At 36.5% G+C, this 22,274-nt stretch overlaps 1 protein-coding gene across 4 annotated transcripts in view; it reads right to left on the bottom strand.

Moving 5' to 3' along the window:
- Window positions 1-19,747, bottom strand: part of rgl2 (ral guanine nucleotide dissociation stimulator-like 2) — a 43,713-nt gene extending 23,966 nt beyond the window's left edge. Inside the window, exons 1-2 of one of the 4 annotated variants that reach the window (XM_079837861.1) lie at window positions 19,531-19,747; window positions 18,645-18,813 (exon numbers count right to left, since the gene is read on the bottom strand). In XM_079837861.1, coding sequence (XP_079693987.1) covers window positions 18,645-18,803 — 159 coding nt within the window. In that variant the 5' untranslated portion in view covers window positions 18,804-18,813; window positions 19,531-19,747. The other 3 variants (XM_079837863.1, XM_079837862.1, XM_079837864.1) reach the window with 3 other exon arrangements.
- Window positions 19,748-22,274: the final 2,527 nt, after the last annotated feature.

The raw sequence follows: 22,274 nt of genomic DNA on the forward strand, positions 1-22,274 counted from the left end.
ATTGATTCCTAATTTTGAATGCAATAAGGTAAAAAACGTTGATATCATTCACATTTATTCTTATTGCAAAAATGTCATTGTAGCTAAATACCATGAACAAAAATCAACAGTCTAAAGTACACTTGCACAAGGAACTTTTGCCTATGGTTTAAAAATACCATGGAAAAAACAACTAGCCTAACTAATATAAATGTCAAGCATTATTAAAGACAAGTAAACACTCAGTAACTTAAACTCCAACCCTAATTTCGAATGTAAACACTGTTTAGACTGGAAATGCAAACTATTAATAATTAAGATTTAAACAGTTACATGAATTACTGGTGTGAAAACTCTCTACGGTTTTCAAACAGGTTTACTCCCCACATCTCCCATTGGCTGGACAAACAGATTGCCCCACCCCAAACTCACACCATTGGTTGAGCTGGTCAGGATGAACTCAGCTCAAAATGGCTAAATATCAGCCCAGTTATTCAGCTGTGATATTAGCTATAGCCAAAGCTCCACTTTCTATCCAAACAACGGCTGCATTTAAAGCAAAGGTAAGCATGCACAATGGCAGATGTGTCGGGTTTGACATTTAAACCCTAAACGCTCTAAGGCAGCACATTTACATGTTATCTCCAATAAAAACATAACGTATAAGCTTCATGCAAACCTTTGCCTCAACATGCAGCTCTTAAACTAACATGTATTCGAATGGTTTTGATTTGCTCAACTCATCTGACAGAGATTTTCCGACATGAAAAATGCATGAGACGACGGCCAAAAACAAACCCAGTGACAAGGTTATGAGTAAGTGTCTGAAACGTCCATATGCTTTGCGGAAGACTGACATACGTTGATAACTTTCTATTTGAACACAAATTTAAGATCTTTACTCAAAAAGCAGCTATTTTGCCTGTGCATTAAATACTAAATTGTTTCAAAGCACACAAGACACTTGAAGAAAAGCCATAACCCAAAGCAAACCAAAAATTCAAACATTACCACAGTTGCTGTTCACTTGCTCAAAATCATTCAGTGTTGTGTGTGTCGCAAACAACTCAAGGAAAAATGCTACCTTCAACTCAGCAAGTCCAGACAGGCAGAGATTTGCCAACTTCCTGGAAATCCTTAGAGTTTGCCGGAAAACTGCATCTCCTTCAGGCCTTTTCATCTGTTCTATTTAATTTGTTTTTCTTGCTGCTGCTCTTAGAGGGGTGTTGATTTCATTCGGTGAGATTCTTAGTCTATCTGTCTTCCCCGCTCAAATCTCACTCTCTCTGTTATGGAGCCGTTCAAACACACCTGAGCTTGTCGCTAGGCCAACCCCCTCTACACACACACACACATAAACATACACGTCACAAGGGCACTCCTGTTACAGACTTGCACCATAATATCTCTCTTCCTCCATTCATTCATTCAAGGCCGGGTGAATCATACAAAACTTCTGGGTCATATTTCACCTCAAAAATCAACATGTATATTTTTCTTAAAGGGATAGTTCACCCAAAAAGGACAATTTTATTATTACTTACTCACCCTTTTGTTGTTCCAAACCTGTACGAGTTTCTTTCTTCTGTTGAACACAAAAGAAGATATTTTGAAGAATGTTGGTAACCAGACAGTTGACGGCACTTCCGTAGTATTTTCTTTCCTACTATGGAAGTCAATGGGTGCCGTCAACTATTTGAATACCAACGTTCTTAAAATATATTATTTTGTGTTCAACAGAAGAAAGAAACGCATACAGGTTTGGAACAACTTAAGAGTGAGAAAGTAATGACTAAATTTTCATTGTTGGGTGAACTATCCCTTTAATTCAAGTCTATTTTAGGACCATTAAGATTTTATATAAGTTCTTATTTTGCTTTATATATATATATTTATATGTATGTCCCTTTGTCATGCAAATAATGTCAATGCAAAAATCCTAAAAATAGGCTTCCTTTTCTTTATGCAAATATAAGTACTTATTTTAATTTTAGGGGACTTTGATGCTTCTCATAAGCTTTATTCATGTAGACAAATGCTGATGAACCTGTTTGGCGAAGTTTAAAGCAATGAATGAAGCGGGAGTAAATAAATGCGCACGACTGTATTGCTTCAGATTTCAAGAATGGCAACCTTTGCGTCAAATCTACTGCTGTATGTAAAACAGCCATCGTTCTATGCTCGATCGTAAAAGAGATCTTCTTTAAAAAGCAATGCGTGACATGACAAATGCCTGCTAATAAAACACAGGGCAACACCTGTTTATCTAAAAGGGATACTCGGCCAAAAGCACATATTGACATAAAGACGGTGACATGCCGTGCAGGTGTAAGGGCTTTGGTTACACTTTATGCAGTCCTGGGAGCGATGTGCGTCGACCTTGCTGATAACAGCCTGTTTGCTATATTGTAGTGTTGTTTTATATGTAATGATACAGATGAGTTCCATGTTTCAGAAAGTAAAAATAGCTGTCGCTGTGAACCACTGCCACAGGTGAACCACAGAAATAAAATTATATTAGTCTAAGGCTGAACTGAAACTTGGCTGAAACAAATCCCTTGAGATCACTCTTTCTTACTGGAGTAATCTATTCTTTTCTTTTCTGCGATTTGTTGTGAATAGGTGTTTGATTGAAGAGGTGCTTTAAACATAGAGTATTCACTTGAAGAGCCATCTTTTTCTAAAATAAATGTAATATAGAAAAGTTTTTTTACATTTTCCAAAGAAAGAGTGCATGCTAACCTATGCAAAGCTCCCTGCCACAATGTTAATGGTGTTATGTGTGGTTGTCAGGGTGTTGCTATGCAATTGCTAGGGTTTTATGAGCGGTTTGTATTGTTGCTATGCAGTTTCTAGGTGTTGCTCTGAAGTTTGTAAGATAGCAACACGTTGGCAACCATCCAAAATGTGTAGCAATCTTCAGAGCAGCATGCAAGAGACCATTCAGAAACTGGGTGGTTGCCAAGGCATTGCTATGCAGTTTCTAGGGTGTTTTAAATAGTTTTAGTGTGTTGCTATGTAGTTGTTGGTGTTCTGAGTGGTTTCTAGCATGTTGCTATGCATTCTGGGTGGTTGCCAAGGCATTGCTGTGGTGTTTTAAACCGTTTTAGTGTGTTCTAAGACATTTTAAAACATTTTGTTACTAGGATGTTCAGTTTTTTTTGTTTTGAACTTTTTCTGATAGAGCTGTAAAATCGATTAAATGCGATTTAATAGCATCTAACATAAAAGTTTGTAAATGAAAAAAAACACATATTTTATAAACACAAAATTTTGTTAGACGCATTGCAATTAATTGCGTCAAATTAATATCAAATCATTAACAAATCAATACATTTTACATTGACAGCAGTTTCTGAGAGTAGAAGCATAATTTTAGTTATCATTCATGTTTGTTGCACTAATGGAATGAGCTGCATGTCAAATTTATTTACTTATAGTGAGTTACTTAAAGGGGCTATATGCGTTTTTCTGAAATTTAAACTCGCAACTGACACCTGTGGCCAAAAAACAGAACTGCTCTCATTTTCTGCTCGCTCTCGCAGCGGTGGTGACGTCACATCCGCAGACAGCGCGGGAAAAGACGACCCGCCAGAAAATAGGAAAAATAGGATACAGACTTATAGGTGCACCCACTGTGAGCGGACAAGGTGTCAGTATGCTCATCAGGAGATGTTTGAGTCATAAATGGTAAAATAAAAAGGCTATTGTTACGTTTATTTTGGGGAAAAAGTTGCATATAGCCCCTTTAATAGTGATACTTGTCTTAGCAAATACCGCCAACCATCTACAAAATACAGTCCTTCTTTGATATATGCAACACAAGGTGCAAAACGTCTTTATTTCGAGACCGTTTACCAATCCTCTATGAGTCAGGTTTGGAATTAACCTCATCGGGTCATTAACACTGACACATTTACTGTAGCTGTTAATGTCGCGTTACGAAATCCACACTTACTCTTAGGTACTTTTGGAAACTTTGAGTTTTGCCTTTAGGTTAAACCAGCTGTGAGTTTCCATGTCTTTTCTCAGCCAGCAGGAAGCGCATTACAACTATGGACAAACACAGGAAACAGGACATGCTGTCATGTCATGCTGCCCTTCCTCCCCCCACACGCTCTTACTCTCTCAGTCAAACACTTTTAGTCTCTGTATTCACAAGCGTTAGCCTCAGGGGAGGGTGAACAAAAAAAACCTCTATAGAATTTCCCAAGACAATATCAGCTGCACTGTGTGTTTACTATCCTCTCTGCTCCTTAGAAGAGGAGATTGGGGTCAATTGTAACAGAAGTCAATTGTAAACAAACGCATTTTTTTCCCCAGTAACAAACAGGATAACGTCCTGTATTTGAGTCCTTAAAACTGTTACGTTCACACACAGTACGGTTATTTTCGGAAGTGACAACCTCATTCTATAACCGAACTCACACACCGCGAGCGATTAATCGTAATTGATTTTTCGATTTTGGTTTCCAACGATTATGAAAACAAGATAATCGACATAAAACGATTCCTTCACAGCGGTACGCTTCTGTTCTTCCATAAGCCAAACTTAACATCCAAGTCAGCCGAATAAGTGAAGTGAGTGTTGTAAAATGCAGTCTACTGTTCCTAAACATAAACGAGCATAAACTGCCAAATAGCCTACAAACAAATATGCCGAAAAGCTGTTTTGGTAAGTATCCTCGTTAACACAGTCAGTTTTGAATGTAAACAATGAGAGAGAGCGTGTGTGTAACAGTATATCGGATCCGTGCAGCTCTTAAAGTGACAGCAGCCTAATAAATCTGCTGCAGGCATTAATGTTAATCAAACAACAAATGACAAAGATAAAACCACTCACTGCTCTTGAATGAATAACTATATTTAATGTATACAGCAGTGTTATTTTTACTTATAAGTGCTATTATTAATTTCACTCTTAGTACATCTTCCTGAAAAACCTAAAGCACTGTTTATTTAATTTTTATTTTTGTTCTTTTGTATTTTTGTGGGGTTTGTTTGTAAGTTTCTTTGTTCTTATTGCATTGCTGACTTGTCTTCTGTAACTGTTTTGAGGACTTTTACTTATATTAATTAACCTAGTATTAGTTTTTGCTGAAGTATCGATCATTGTGAAATTTCACTGACATTTAAAATTACTCATATCATGAAATAATAAGACTTTGATCATGTCATCGACCAATAATCATGTTAAATAATCGTGATTTCAGTATTGACCAAAATAATCGTGATTATTTTTGCCATAATCAAGCAACCCTACTGCATTCTATAACCAAACTCTCACCTGTAAATTTACAAGACTCACAACCGCATGATTGGAACTGGACTGGACTACTAGTTGTCTGTCACTTCAGGCAGTGCGAGAGAGCCGCTCTGTCCACTGTGTGTTGCAGGTTTTTGTCTGTGGTTTTGCTTTCGGTAACTTACAGCGATGGAGATATGAGCTGTATGTCATCTGGAGGTTTTATATACCGTCACTGTTCTCCACCAGAGCTGTTCACATCAGTTTTGTGTTTTACGCTAGACTCAAGTGCTCCGCTCTCCACCCAGATATAAAAGCTGCTGTCATGTAATGAAGTTTTGATGGATGAATTGCGGCTTGATTGGACTCTTGTTGTATCAAAAGTGACTTTCCAGTTATATGGACGTCGCCATTTTGGATATTACTTTGGTCATTTTTGATAAAGAATATGGGCTTGACTTCCATTGCACATTCATATTTTCGAGACGCTGTAAGTTGCTGTTTGAACGGGACATTTCGAGACACACAGACCTGTAAATAAATGCGGTTGTCAATTCCAAAAAACTGGTAGTGTGAATATGATTAGGATTAAGATATAAAGACTGGTTTTAAAGGGATAGAAGATATTTTGAAGAATGTTTGTAACGAAGCAGATAGAGCAACCATTAACTACCATAGTAGGGGAAAAAATACTATGGTAGTCAATGGTTGCTCTATCTGCTTTGTTACAAACATTCTTCAAAATATCATCTTTTGTGTTCAGCAGAACAAGGAAACTCAAGGAATTTTCATTTTTGGGTGAACTATCCCTTTAAGAGGTCTGGGTCAATTATTAAATGTATATGTCTTTGCAATATGCATTATTTCATTCCAATAACTAGTTAAAGACTGAACTTGATTGATCAGCTAGTCAGTATATTTTATTTAAAATTTATTATTTAGGATTTAGTTTTCAAATCATAATAATATTGGTGCTGCTTAAAGGGACAGTTCACCCAAAAATGAAAATGCTGACATTTACTCACCCTCATGTTGTTCCAAACCTGTACAAGTTTCTTTCTCCTGTTGAACACAAAAGAAGATATTTTAAAGAATGTTGGTGTTCAAATAGTGGACGGCTGCTATTGACTCCCATAGTAGTAAAAAAAAATACCATGGAAGTCAATGGGTGCCGTCATCTGTTTGAATACCAACATTCTTTAAAATATCTTCTTTTGTTTTCAACAGAAGAAAGAAACTCATGTAGTTTTGGAACAACATTAAGGGTGAGTAAGTAATGACAATTTTATCTTTGGGAGAACTGTCCCTTTAAAGGCTTTCGCTATAAAAACACATGTATTCCTACAACTAAAAGAATGCTTATGAAGGTGGGAAAAAAATTAACGAATATGAATTTGCCATCCTTAGGACAGGTATATTTGGAGTTATGAAAGAAAAGGTTAAACAAAAGCCCCTTTTCTCCCCTGCTCATTCGACTACCTCCCAAACATTAAAAACCCTCTATGTCCCTGGCGGCTGCATTCTCACTGAAACGCATCGTAAATACATCACAGGGGAGCTATTTACAGAGACCTATTGTTTCTGCCTCCTCCATGAATACCTTGTCTCGCCCTCTCTTTTATCTCCCCTCTTGTGTTCTCATCTATTACTGCATCGACCAACTTTTCCTCTTTCTCTGCTAATCGAAATCACACCGTGACTGCCTCTGAGCACTCGCCACTGACGATCACAATGCAGCTTAATGGAAATCAGTCAATCATTTCTGCCCTGTTGTTGAGAGAGGTTTGGTCGATGCAGTGCTGGCATTTTCTGTGTGACACACGGTGCTGCATGTGGCCCACGGTGCACCATTCTGGGGACATAATGAGCGCTCTGTAGACAAACTGGGTCAGATGAGGTTGTTTTTAGCTAAACAATTATCTAGCCCTCCTAGCTCTCCACCCTCAGCGTATCTCCCTCCCTCTCTCTTACTCTCTGTTTTTATGTTACACCCAGATAAACACACACACACATACACACACAAGGAAGTTGCATGGTGATGACTGCAAACACATTTTGACCTACACATATGCATCCTGCCACCGTCATTAAAGAATCAAGAGAGGGCCGGATCTAGTTTCATCCTGTTGAGTCTTCTCTGGCCTTGCTTTTGTGTCATCTGAGCAAGTCCCTACTATCGTAGTGGACTTTTTGCATTATTTACCAAAGAGCTGTGAGCTGGTCATGTGACCTGAACAGGAGGGAAGTTACTACAGTGCACTGTATGAGCCGGCAGGGCTTCTGTTTTTAGACCGGGGAAACCAAGTGTTGAATGAGTTTAGCCTTGCTATAGCAATTTCTAGTCAATACTCCGGATGTTGTGACAAGAAAGAAGTCCAGGGCCTTGACCACCCTAGACACTGACACATGCTCAATCTTCAGATTAGTGGTTGATCAATATGTGTTTTTCAATGACAGATTCTGGATTTCCTCAATTTGGCTACAATTATATACAATACAATACAATTATATGTATGTTTATTCAGTTATATGAACCTAAAAGCAGAGTTTTTTTCAACTCTGATATTTAATTATTTGGATAAACTTGATACATACCACAAAAATGCTACATGCCATTAGTTTATCTGAGATATATATATATATATATATATATATATATATATATATATATATATATATATATATATATATATATATATATATATATATATATATATATATATATATATATATATATATATATATATACATATATACATAAATACATACATACATACATACATGCATACATACATAAAAAAATGATGATGATGATGATGATGATAAAATAATAATAAAAGTGAATAATAAAAGTACTGTTTACTTTATTTATACATAATTCATTTTTTATATTAGTTATTTTATTATATAATTATATATAATTTTCAATATTTTATTTACATATATAATTATGTTGTCATTTTATTTAATGTACTAATAATAAAGCTTTGTTTGTTATATATATACAATGAGATTGTCATTATTTTATTTACATATAAAATTGTTGTCATTGTATTTATTAATAATTATTATTATTATTATAATAATGCAAGAAAAAACTTTGTTTACTTAATTTGTTTATATATATAGTTTATGTATTCTATGTGATGTTTTTATTAATAGTTTATACACTCTTTATGTGGGAAGAATGTTTGAAGGCTACATATAGTTTTTTTGTTAATAATAAAAATAATAATAATAAAAGTTCTAATGCTTAATTTTTTTATCTTTCTGTTCTATTTTTCTTCTTTTTTTATTTATTGACCCCTTTCTTTCGAATACTCCGTTTTGATGGGCGTGCTGCATTCAAGACTTGGAAGTTAACGGCCACATCTATTATTGAGTAACAGTTTTGCATATTAAAATAAGTGAGCACTTGGAGTTACCACAGTTATAATTGACAAAAGATGACTTACGGCGGTTTGTTTAAACTGAATTTTTAATGAATGTACCGTTGTTTGTCACACTGTCCTTTTTATAGTCTATTCATAGCTCATCCTTTTCGATAAAATGAAAAACGTATATATTGTCATTTGCAGTGTAGTGTTTTAAATAAAATGAAATGTGTTATAATGTCTTACTGATGACAGAACAGAAGATCTCGCTCACTGAAGCTTCTATTCACGATTACAGTGAATGGCTAGCCTGACAAGCCAGACCCACATCAATATGTTGGGTCTGGGAACACACCATTGGCAGGGCTCAATCCGAAGGGCGGGATAAACGGTTGTCTTTCAAATTCCCTCTGCACGCAATAGGATAGCGCTACAACCAACCAGAGCAACGAAGACGGTGAAGCGGAGCTAGTTGATTGATTAAACTTTTGCCATATCCAGTCAGCAAAACTCCGAACACATCTTCCTTTTTTCAGAATGACTTCAGTGCCGTTCTTTGTTAGCAGGGAAGTAACAGGGAATTCACGCGGAACCGTCGCAACTCTGCCGTGATTGTGTAGCCCGCCCACCGACTCTATACACGCTGTGATTGGCCTGACTAGAGTTTGGTTTTCCAGCTGGCAAGCCAATGGAATGTTGCTAGATGACCATGGCTGCAAATTACATTTGCTGCCGCTAGGGTGCGTCTATTTTTAAAGCTAGCGAATGGCTTCAAAACAATAACAAAAGCAGCGTTCTCTATGTGCTTTCTTCCATATCTGATAATCCAACGCATTAACCCTATGAATGACGAAGCAAAGCAAAGAACAGCAAATCACAACTATTCAGTCTGACTGCGCCACTACAGTATAAATCCTCAGTACATATCAAACAATCTCACTGTTCTCATAGTGACACATGATAAAAACACTTGTGTGTGGCGACATTACTGTTGGATCCAGTGTAGTTGTCAGCCTCTCTGAAAAGCCTGCATCCAACTGTCTTGTTTAAAAACGAATCCGCAGTAAAAATGAAGCGGAAAAAAAAACGAACAGTGTCTTACTGACGCGATCTGACTGGAACTTTGTTAAAAATAAAGTTCATCCACGCTGTCTTAAAGGAGTAGTTCACTTTAAAATAAAAATTAGCCCATTATTTACTCACCCTCAAGCCATCCTAGGTGTATATGACATTCTTCTTTCTGAACACAATCAGAGTTATATTAATAAATATCCTGACGCTTCCACGCTTCATAATGGCAGTGAACAGGGCTCATTAGTTTGAAGCCCAAAAAAGTGGATCCATCCTTCATAAACGTACTCAACATGGCTCTGGGGGGTTAATAAAGGCTTTCTGAAGCGAAACGATGGGGTTTTGTAAGAAAAATATCCATATTTAAAACTTTATAAAGTACAATATATAGCTTCCGGCAGACCGTTTATTATGGATGGATGTGCTTTTTTAAGCGCTAAACTCAATGGACCCTGTCACTGCCATTTATAAAGCGTGGAACCGTCAGGATATTTATCAATGTAACTCCGATTGTGTTGATCAGAAAAAAGAAAGTCATATACACCTAGGATGGCTTGAGAGTGAGTAAATCATGGGCTAATTTTAAAGTGAACTAATCCTGTTAGGTGTTAGGGTCATAAGGAAGGCAATGCAAAGACTGTGTTTTTCCACAACTTGGCACTTCAAAACGTCTTGTAATCCTCAGAGGTGTCTCTATCATTTTGTTGCTGGAGTATTCCTGTGTTTGCATCTCTCTCTCGTATAGGCTTGCTGCGATTAGTCAGTGTTGCCGGAGTCGAAACACCGGTTACATCACTTGCCTCAATACAGCGTGAGCCGAACGAGAGTCGCAGCACAAACGCAGCAGGAGTCAGATTTCATTTATCATGAGAACGAAGAGCTGACAGACAAGATGATCGCAATGGTTTCAAAGCGAAATATAAAAGCGCCTATTTAAGTGAGTTTGTCATTGTACTGTTTTGTTGTTGTGTTTTTCATTAAGAATAATAGGCTAATGAACCCTGTCATCCATTCACGCCGCACTGTCATTCACGGTACGTGTCCAGTCTGGCGAGTTTTCAGTTCATGCCTATGGAAGCTTAACTTTCATAGGAATTAATTGAAAACACTCGCTTTGCTCCGCACCGCTCCATTATGAATGCCCAAGCGGCCGTGCGCATTTTACTTTTGATTTGAAAAGCCCACGCCGGTGATACCGGTTTTATTGGTGTTGTCACACGTCGATTAACCGGTGGGAAAAATTCCTCACCGTCACATCCCTACTCTCGTATTTACAGCTAGCCTGGTCCTACCAGACTCTCGTACATTTCATTTGTACAGAGAGTCTGGCCACTCTCCATTGACAAGCGTTAACTCTGTTGAAGTTTAAAACTATTGGATCTGCCCAGAGCCAATCTGGATCTGCCATAACCAATCGCTAACGTTTGGTCATGACGTATGTCATCTCAAACTAGCACACTACATCAACGCCATCGTTCTCAGCCACTCCCTCTGTTAGCTGATTGGACTGGTTAAAATCTGACCGGAGAAAACCAGCGAATATACTGCAATCCAGTGTTCATTTCGTTGACGAATAATTTTCGTCAACTACCTTTTTTCACTGACGAAAACAAGACGATAACTAAATAAAAACTAGTGTTGGATGACAAAAACTATGACAAAAACTTACTGTCATTTTCGTCAACAAATAAAAACAAGACGAAAATGTTAGGGAGAACTGATATCCTGTGTAACAGATGTGCACATTTGATTTGAACGTGCTGATCTAACCGCTGGAAAACACGGCCTACAGGCTCACGCATCCCCAATACAGCGCTCCAGAGCGGCTCACAATCAAGGAATAGCGCACATTTATGCCAGGAGCATCTGCAACTGCAATAGTAGGGCGCAGACATTTCAAAATAAGAGTCAATGTGTGTTTCGAGCTTGTTTATAATTAAAAGTCACACATTATATATTCGTTTTTGCGTACACAATAAACTGTATTTAATTTAATTCCCATTTAATTCGTAGTCAGGAAGAAAGACCAGTATTTGACACATATTCAATAAAGTATCAGGGTTATAATAGGTAACTAAAACCATTTAATAAAATCTTCATTACTTGAAATTAAATAAATGTTAACTGAAAGTAAAAAAATAAATAAACAAACTTATTTGAAGCTTTAGCTTAACCTGATATGGCCTACTAACTAAAACAGAAATACAATGTTAGTTTTTAAAAAACAAACAAAAAAGTGAATTGAGCTCTCTTTCGTGTATTTTTAATGTCAAAAACAAAATGATGTCAAAATGTCGGTTCAAGTGACAGTCGATGCTTAAATACTTAATGTATAACAATTTAACTAAACTCGTTAGATTTTAGGAGACTAAATCTACTGTTGATTTTGTCAACTAAAACTAGAATAAAACTAAAAATAATTCAGGTGACTAAAATATGACTAAAACTAAATCAAAATTTGCTTTCAAAATTAATAGTGCCGCAATCCCAGGAAGGTAAATGAAAATTTAGCGGAAGTACGTAGGAGGGCGGAGCCAGGCTAATATACTGCTACGTTACATGTGCAAATTGGTGAGTGGGGCTAAAGAGGCAATGATGTAAGAAGTAGGCGTTGATCTTCTGCAGAGGCGGTCTTTCGTAATAATGTGGCAAAATCCGAAACGAGTCGTTTTCTGAGCTTGGCTGCAATAAAAGCTGTTTTTGGACTAACAAGGAAGTTTTGGGTTCTGAAACTTACAGGAAAATTTGACTTCTCAATTCATGACCCCTTAAATAAAGAGCATAAATGCTCATGGCTCATTTGAAAGCTCCTTTGATTTTTAAGGAAACACTTGATATGTAACCTCAAACCCGCCTGCAGCAGCTGACGGTGTATAAACAGAGCATGAGAGAATACCAGGTGGGGTCACAATCAGCTGTGGACGAGAGCTTTTGCTTTAGGCTGATAAGAAACTCGCCACCCTGTAGTACTTCTAAAACAAAACAGCTCAGGCTAAAACAAACACAAAGCAGCTCAATCGGAGCGCACCAGAGGAGCGTATTTGAATTTTATTAACTTTCAGCCTGGCCTCTTTATCACCACAGTTTGTTATGTAATAGATCCCCTCTAAACGAGCATTTGCAGCTTGTTACTGTCTCCTTCAGTCAAACCAAAAGCAGCTTTTCTAAGAACCAACCCAACTGTAGCTTCAGTTTCCTTATGATTATATGTCTCATGAGGATGAGGCATTCAACACTTCAGATGAAAAGACTAAGTGAAAGGGTCACAGCTCGGCTGAATATCCTGTTTCAAGTTTTTAATCCTCAAGTGAAAGCTGATCTAACACGAAACACCAATGCATTCAGTAAGACGAAACGTATGAACTGTATGATAAATTCTTATAGCCATAGAAACGCTTTATAAGGGTAAGCAAGGAAACCCAATGAGGAAGACCTGGTCCAAGAAATATTTGTTCTCACTTTGGTAGAAACGGTGTTGTTGTTGTTGGTAGTATCCATGTGCTGTAACCCGTTGGTAGTATTGATGTGCTTTTACCAAGGTTAAAAATTAACCACAACTTTAACATGCAAAAATGCCCTAGAAGGTGACAAAAATGCCCCCTTTTGTGTAAATGTGGCTGCAAAAAATACCAGTTATTTTAAATGCACTCTAAAGTTAACACCAATGCCGATAACTGTAAAAATATATGCTGCGTCCCAAATCACATACTGTATAGTACTGCATTAGGTTTTGCAACTCTTAAAAAAAGTACACTGCCCGGCCAAAAAAAGTCACTGTTTGGATTTAAAGGGTTAGTTCACCCAAATTCTGCCACTTTCAAAGTTCAGAAATGTAGGAAAGACATTGTTAAAATAGTCCATGTGACTCCAGTGGTTCAACCTTAATTTTATGGAGCGAAAAGGATACTTTTTGTGCACAAAAAACAAACAAAATAACGACTTTATTCAAAAAGTATCCTTGACGCTTCATAAAATCAAGGTTGAACCACTGTAATTACATGGACTATGGTTTAATACCTTTCTGGAACTTGAAAGTGGTAATTAAATTGCTGTCTATGGAGGGGTCAAGAGGGGTTTTTTTCATCAAAAAAATCTTAATTTCTGTTAATTAATGACCAAATGTAAATTTTTGGGTGAACTAACCCTTCCGGCAAATGCTTACGAGTCTATGATTGGATCATTATTGCAGTGATAATTATGTTTCTAGCATGTTATATGTTTGGCAACGGTTCTTCTAACCCTAATTGGTGGAGAATTCTAACCCAAAAATGTATGCTCCTCTTGATGGAAATAACATCACAACATTTATTTCCATCAAGAGGTGCATCAATTTTTGCAAGAGTCCAGCACTCTGTAAAGTCCGCTCCAGCACATCCCAAAGACTTTCAATGAATTTTGGTCCAGACTCAGAGGTGAAAATGATGCTTCATGTTCCCTCCCAACCATTCTTTCACAGTTTGAGCCTGATGAATCTTGACACTGTCATCCTGGAAAATGGAATATGTCTTCCTACATGGTTGTTTAAGAAATGAAAAGCTACACACTCCATCAATTAGTGTTAGAAGAACTGTTGCCAAACATAAAACATGCATTATAACATGCATACAACGATACATTGAGATATCTCCATACAAATATGCAACGATATGTATCGTTGTATCGTTAGTAGGCATATTTAGACACAGCGATACACAACATTGCCTACCTTACCTTTGATATTTTTGTGGAAATCATGATACATTTTTTTCAGGATTCTTTGATCCAAAGAAAGTTCAAAAGAACAGCAATTATGTAAATTATTTTTTTAAAAAACATTATAACTGTTTTAACTGCAAAGCTTTTTTAAAAACTTTTTTTCATTTATAAGCACATTTGCCTCCTAGTATGTGTTGCGTTTACATTCTGACCACAGGTTCGATAGACACAGCAGTACTTATTGTCCATTTCAAATAATTGACCCTTATGACACACATGACGTCACATTTCGTTTTAGGCAAGGCAAGGCAAGGCAAGTTTATTTGTATAGCACATTTCATACACAGTGGCAATTCAAAGTGCTTTACATAGAAATTAAGTTAAAATAGTCATAAGTGAAAAAAAAAAAAATATATATATATATAGTATAACAGTTATAATAGGAATTAAAAGGAAATAAAAAATAAAGATGAAATCCCCTATCTGTGGTGGAAGAAAATGGAGAGTCAGGTTTACTTTAAAAATATTTGTCAGGTAACTGTGCGTTTAGACAGTACCCTTACAGACAAATCTTCTTGGCCTAACTTGAGGGCGTTCTCTAGATGTTTTACCCGCCAGAGCAGATCTAAACGGGTCTTCCTCGCACCAGAGGGAGTACTCAAAAAAATATTTGTCAGGTAACTGTGCATTTAAACATTAAGACGTTTTAGTAGTACCGTTATTTAAAGCATTTTAGATGGTTTATTCTATATGTATAGTGCATTAATAGCGAGTACTGTGCGCATGGCTTTGTGTAAGAGATCCAATGAAGGCCCATTGAAAGCGTGAGGACTGCGTGAGGGAAAACATTTAAGTTTACAGAGTTTCAGTGACATTACTACATTAAACGACTATATTTAATTCTGAATATAATGAATAATAATGCAATGGGGGAATATCTGTGGGTCCTGATAATAATACAATAATAATAATATTATTATTTAAGTAATACAATTTTTTAAGTAAAAGTATTCTTTATTTTGGCTTAAAATGTCGCGATAAGTATCGTATCGGGACACAAGTGTATCGTTACACCCAGTACCGTCACAAGGGCTGTGCCAAGTGTGCGACCGCACAGGGCCTCTCGCAAAGTTAAGTGACAGCTGACTTTATGTAAAAGCCAATAGTTAAAGTCCTTCAAAATACTAAAATAGTTAAAAGACATAGCTAAAAATGTGTATCACGATGCTGTATTATTCTGCTTGTTAAAAATGTAACTTACAATATTTCTCTGTGCTTGTGACTGATTCATGCGCATACATGTCAGTCAGCGCGGCATCGCACGTCAAGTTCGTAGAGAGATTTATTCAGTCTATTCTAATTCTGATTTTAGCTTCTGAAATGGGTCAAATCATAGATATTACCCAAGAAATTCAAGTAAATGCGCTAGAAATCCGCGCTTATCAACCTCACTCTGACGGTACGCACAAAAAGGTTAAAGGGTTAGTTCACCCAAAAATGAAAATTCTGTCATTAATTACTTACCCTCATGTCGTTCGACACCCGTAAGACCTCCGTTCATCTTCAGAACACAAATGAAGATATTTTAGTTGAAATCCGATCGCTCTGAAAGGCCTCCATTGGCACAATGCACGGTACACTCTCAAGACCCATAAAAGGTACTAAAGACTTCGTTACAAAGTCCATCTCACTACAGTGGTTCTAAAATAACTTTATGAATCGCCGAGAATAGTTTTTGTACGCAAAAAAACCCTAAATAACGACTTATATAGTGATGACGATTTCAAAACACGCCATCATGAAGCTTCGAAGCGTTATGAATCAGTGAGCCGAATCATGATTCGGATCGCGTGTCAAACCGCCAAACTGCTGAAATTTGGCGATTCAAACCACTGATTCGACTCACTGATTCATAACGCTTCGAAGCTTCATGATGCCGTGTTTTGAAATCGTCATCACTATATAAGTCGTTATTTAGGGTTTTTTTGCGCACAAAAACTATTCTCGTCACTCCATAAAGTTTTTGTAGAACCACTGTAGTGAGATGGACTTTGTAACGACGTCTTTAGTACCTTTTAAGGGTCTTGAGAGTGAACCGTACATTGTGCCAATGGAGGCCTTTCAGAGCCATCAGATTTCAACTAAAATATCTTCATTTGTGTCCCGAAGATGAACGGAGGTCTGACGGGTGTCGAACAACATGAGGGTAAGTAATTAATGACAGAATTTTCATTTTTGGGTGAACTAACCCTTTAAATGAGCATATATAGCCTATTAACTGTTACGCACCTTTCGGAGCATCAGTGAGAGCAGCGGTGCCGCAGAGCGTCTATCTCTACACGTTTTAAACGTTTTTACATTTGAAAAATGCAAAAAGCAATGAAACTGTCAGACATCCATTTAGCGCATGTTCACAGAAGGAAAACTTTATTTTACAGACTGAGAAATGGCTTCAGATGATTCCGTAAGAGAGCAGTCCAAAGTAATTCAAGTGGATTCAGGCTGTTTTGCAAATCGACTCATTCATAATTTAGAACATAATTTAAGCGTCATAATGTGCGCACTGCGCAGTTCAGTTACACAGTTTAAAGGGATAGTTCACCCAAAAATGAAAATTAGCCCATGATTTACTGACCCTCAAGTCATCCTAGGTGTATATGACATTCTTCTTTCAGACGAATAACATCTGAGTTATATTAAAAAAGTCCAGGCTAATCCTAGCATTATAATAGCAGTAATAGTTGCTCTGTTTATGTAGTCCATAAAAAATGCATCTGTCCATCAAATAACATGCTCCACGCGGCTCCGGGGTGTTAATAAAGGCCTTCTGAAGCGAAGCGATGCATTTGTATAAGAAAAATAACCATATTCGAAACTTTATAAAGTAAAGTTTCGGCCGACCGCATTCCGTATTCAATTTATGGAAAAAGTGTTGAAAGTGCCTCTGCCGATCGAAAGACTAACGCGACCAGGTACACTCGTCATGACGTCACGTACGCATCTTGAATTGCAAGAAGGCACTTTCAACACAACACTTTTACTTGATAAAGTTTTAAATATGGTTATTTTTCTTACACAAACGCATCGCTTCGCTTCAGAAGGCCTTTATTAACCCCCCAGAGCCACGTGGAGCACGTTATTTGACGGACAGATGCATTTTTTATGGACTTCAAAAACAGAGCAACTATTACTGCTATAATAATGCTTGGATTAGCCTGGACTTTTTTAACATAACTCTGATTTTATTCGTCTGAAAGAAGAATGTCATATACACCTCGGATGACTCGAGGGTGAGTAAATCATGGGCTAATTTTCATTTTTGGGTGAACTATCCAGTAATAGTTGCTCTGTTTTTGAAGTCCATAAAAAATGCATCCGTCCATCAAATAATGTGCTCCACGCGGCTCTGGGGTGATAATAAAGGCCTTCTGAAGCAAATCGATGCGTTAGTGTAAGAAAAATAACCATATTTAAAACTTTATAAAGTAAAGTTTCGGCCGACCGCCTTCCGTATTCAATTTAAGGAAAAAGTGTTGAAATTGCCTCTGGACTTTTTTAACATAACTCTGATTTTATTCGTCTGAAAGAAGAATGATATATACACCTTGCATGACTTGAGGGTGAGTAAATCATGGTCTAATTTTCATTTTTGGGTGAACTAATCCTTCTAATCTTAAATATCCACATAAACAACAAATTGTTCGTCACTATAGCAACAGTAGACCCTGTTAATATCATCACGTTCGCACAGGGGCCTGGTTACACCTCTAGTCATCCGGGTACTTTTCGCCTACTGTTTACTACTACTGATACTACTTGGCAAACATACAGTTTTTTGCCTACTTTATGGTATGGAAGAAGGCATATTCAGACGCAGCGATAGTTATAAAAAAGGAAACATTGCCTACCTTACCTTTGATATTTTTGAGGAAACCGTGATACATTTTTTCAGGATTCTTTGATGCATATGAAAGTTCAAACGAACAGCATTTATGTGAAAAATATTTTTTTTTAAACATTATAAAAGTTTAAATGGTCACATCCTTGCTGACTTTATCATGTATAAGCACATTTGCCTCTTAGTACGCGTTGTTTTTACATTCCGACAACAGGTTAGATAGACACAGCAGTACTTATTGTCCTTTTTGTTGTTTTGTTTTTTACATATTCCTGCATTGATCTCCTACAGATCCTACTAAAGGTGTGATATCTCCTCCTGATCCCTCATTATATTAATATAATATATTAACGAGTGAATCATGACATCATTGCCATCTTACCTGTGTGTGATCTGCGTCCCTGTATTCATTCTCCTTCCGCAGCTGATCCGGAGATCCGTCGACCTCTGGCTGTAGGGGTCGATATCCAATGAGAGGCACCTCTCTCGGACCCACTCCAGGCAGCTCGACTCCAGATGTTTTCATACTACGGGGGAGCATGATGGTGCTGCTGGCTCATAAAAAAAACAAACTGAGGTCATTCGGAGAGGAACGAGCAGCAACAGGGAGTCATTCGCCCTGGTAGATCATTTGTTTTCATCATTTACATTTCCCTTTGCCAAGAGACAACTTCACATTTGAATGCAGGGCCCCTCCCTTGCCTTGTCTCCTTTCCCTCACTGGTATTTATATAAGCCCGCAGATAGAGATCTCTTTCAGGAAGAGAAGGATGGAAAGAGCGCAGCTCACCAACAAAACTCAGTGCCATTGTCACAAACAACAATAACCAAAATCTCTAAGATCTTTTAAGCAAGTGCAAGTTCGTAAACATGACACGTTTCAAATGGGTAACAGCTCTTTTGAATGCATCCATTCACACCAGTCAGGGATAAACATGTATTAGTGTGCAAAACAAGACTGAATTAGGTCAAACCTAACAGGAAAATAAAGCTTTCTTTCATCTGACCCTAACCCTGCGTAATACACTCAGCTTAACTGCGTTATTCCAGTTTACTGTATCTGACAGGGAAGTAGCCTACCCAAGGACAGAATTTGATCAAATGTTATTTAATGCCAGCGATGTCAAAGTACGTCTCGCACAGGACCCGCACGCTTTTATTAATGACTTTTCTCACGTGAACTTCCAGTTCGCAACAGCCCTCGTACAGGACAGCACATCCCCTCTCTACATTCGTCAGTGCGCGATCACACCGAGGCGCACGCATACCTGTTAGGAGAGCAATATCACGTCCATCCGCCCCTGCGTGTGGATTCCTCGGAAGTCAGAGTTTCTGTCCCTCCATATCTGTCCCCTCCTGGTTCGCTTGTCAACGCTTATCGGGCCGATGAAGGCGGCGAGCTGAGCGTGTTGGTGAGGTCTGCGCTGGTGACGCGCGAGCGGCGCGTTGGGCGCAGTTCCTGCTGTTACTCCAGCGCGTGTGGTCATTGGTTGGACGCACTGATGAGGAGCGGTGCCCGGTAAATTCAGAGCGGCAGCGTCGCTGGTGTCTACACACCGGACGCATCGCGGCAGAGCTAGCTTGATAAACGAAGCACTGGAAGCTCTGGATGCAACGCATAGGCTACATCCCTATTTTAGACGCGCTGCAGTTATTCCACTTCATGATCTTTTCTTAACCAAATATTTAATATTTTATTTTATTTTGCTGCTTCTCCCGCCACTTTATTTCCCTCATTTTTTGCAATTACTTTTATTTTATTTTCATTTTATGTTGTAATGCTACTCAATACACTCTATCCTCTCAACCATTTGAATAAAAATATTTTTTATTTTTAAATATAGTTTATGTTTTGCTATTCTTTTTTTTAATTCTAGTTTCTTTTGCTGCTACGCCAGTCATTTTCCCCTCATTCATCTAAAATAAAAATAAATTTATTTTTTAATATTATTTATTTTATATTTTATTTTATTTTGCTGCTTTACTCCAGTCACTTTATTTCCCTCATTCATGTTATTTTTTGCAATTACTTTTATTTTATTTTCATTTTATGTTGCAATGCTACTCTATACACTTTCTCAACCATTTGAATAACAATATTTTATTTTTTAGATATAATATTTTTTTTGCTATTATTTTTTTTCTTTTAGTTTATTTTGTTTTATTTATTTTTTTATTTATTTTGCCAGCCATTTTCCCTCATTCATCTGAAATAAAATAATTGTATTTTTAAAATATATATATTTTATTTTTTTATTTTATTTATTTATTTATTTTTTATTTATTTATTTATTTATTTATTTATTTATTTATTTATTTATTTATTTATTTATTTATTTATTTATTTATTTATTTATTTATTTATTTATTTATTTATTTATTTATTTATATGAATGTATGTTTGTTTGTTTGTTTATATTTTTGCTGCTTTACTCCAGCCACTTTATTTCCCTCATTCATCTGAAATAAAATAATTGTATTTTTTTTAAATATAATTTGTAATTTTTTTGCCATTAGTTTTGTTTTATTTTATTTCATTTTATGTTGCACTGCTACTCTAACCAGTTTTCTCCCTCTAAATATTTTTACTTTATTTTTTTTATTTGTATTTATTTATTTATTTATTTTATTTTTATTTTGCTGCTACTTCAGCCACTTTATTTCCCTCATTCATCTGAAATAAAATAATTGTATTTTTTTAAATATTATTTGATATTTTTTGCCATTAGTTTTATTTAATTTTAATATTTAATTTTATGTTGCACTGCTACTCTATCCAGTTTTCTCCCTCTAAATGTTTTATTTATTTATTTATTTGTTTGTTTATTTATTTATTTATTTATTTTGCTGCTACTCCAGCCACTTTATTTCCCTCATTCATCTGAAATAACATAATTGTGTTTTAAAAAATATATATAATTAGTTTTTTTGCTATTTACTATTTCTGTAGCTATTTGTCCAATGACTAACTGACTCGTTTGTCTCTTATGTAATTATACAATTATATGGTGCTATTACATCATATGAATTGTGAGTGACATTTCATTTAGTATTTTCATAATTATTTTACCCAACAATAGGTCTATTTAAGTGTCATTTCAATCCTAAAATAAATGAGAAAAAAAGAAAACTCGCTATAGCAAAATGCTCTTATACATTTTAACTAATAATCTTGATTTTGATGTAATGTGTCAACTACCCAACCAAATTATAGCTTCATTTATCAAGAATATGTCAATAAAAACTCCCATTTAGCTGTGTGTGTTTGTGTGTGCGTGCACGTGTGTGTGTGTGTGTGTGTGTGCGTGTGTACCCTCACACATTGTCAAGGTTGTATTTTATTGCCTAGTGTTGTTTCACGGCCTGAATTTTAAGTGGCCGGTGGTGTTGAAGTTTTTGATGTAAATGATTTATGCTTTGAATGGCTGGGCAGTCCTAGCAGGGTGATTATTTAAAGCTAATCCTTGAGCAGAGAGCCAGCTGTGGACTCCACTCTGACCTTGCAATATTTTTATGGCAGGGCCTTGAAGACAAGAACACTAACAACAAAAATAAGGACAAAAAAATAGCTTGCAAGTAAACTGTGAAATGGAAAATAATCAACTGCTTTAGCCGCTAAATAAACACCATACAACAGTCTATTATAATTAATTTCCAGTTATAGTGCTCCACATATGGCACAAATGAACAGCCCAGGGGGATTTGGAAAAAAAAAAAGAATTACCTAATGTGTTTATTCTAACAATAAATGTCTGGCAATTACAAAAGGCACTAAGTTATGCTTATGAATAAGCTCATAATTTTCCATTTTAAAACAGTACTACTGTACATGCACAAGAAATCATATTGTGACTCTCAGTTTGTCAGGACACATCCATCAGTTATGGAGTTAGACGTTGTGTGTGTTATGCAAGACCTCAGCATCTCAGGGAGATTTCTGTTTATTAAAAGGTTGTTATGGTGAATAAAAGCATTGGTAATGTGAGCTATGCATTCAATTCGTTAGAGTGTA

The sequence above is a fragment of the Gobio gobio genome (assembly GCF_949357685.1).
Source record: "Gobio gobio genome assembly, chromosome: 15".
Lineage (NCBI taxonomy): Eukaryota > Metazoa > Chordata > Actinopteri > Cypriniformes > Gobionidae > Gobio > Gobio gobio.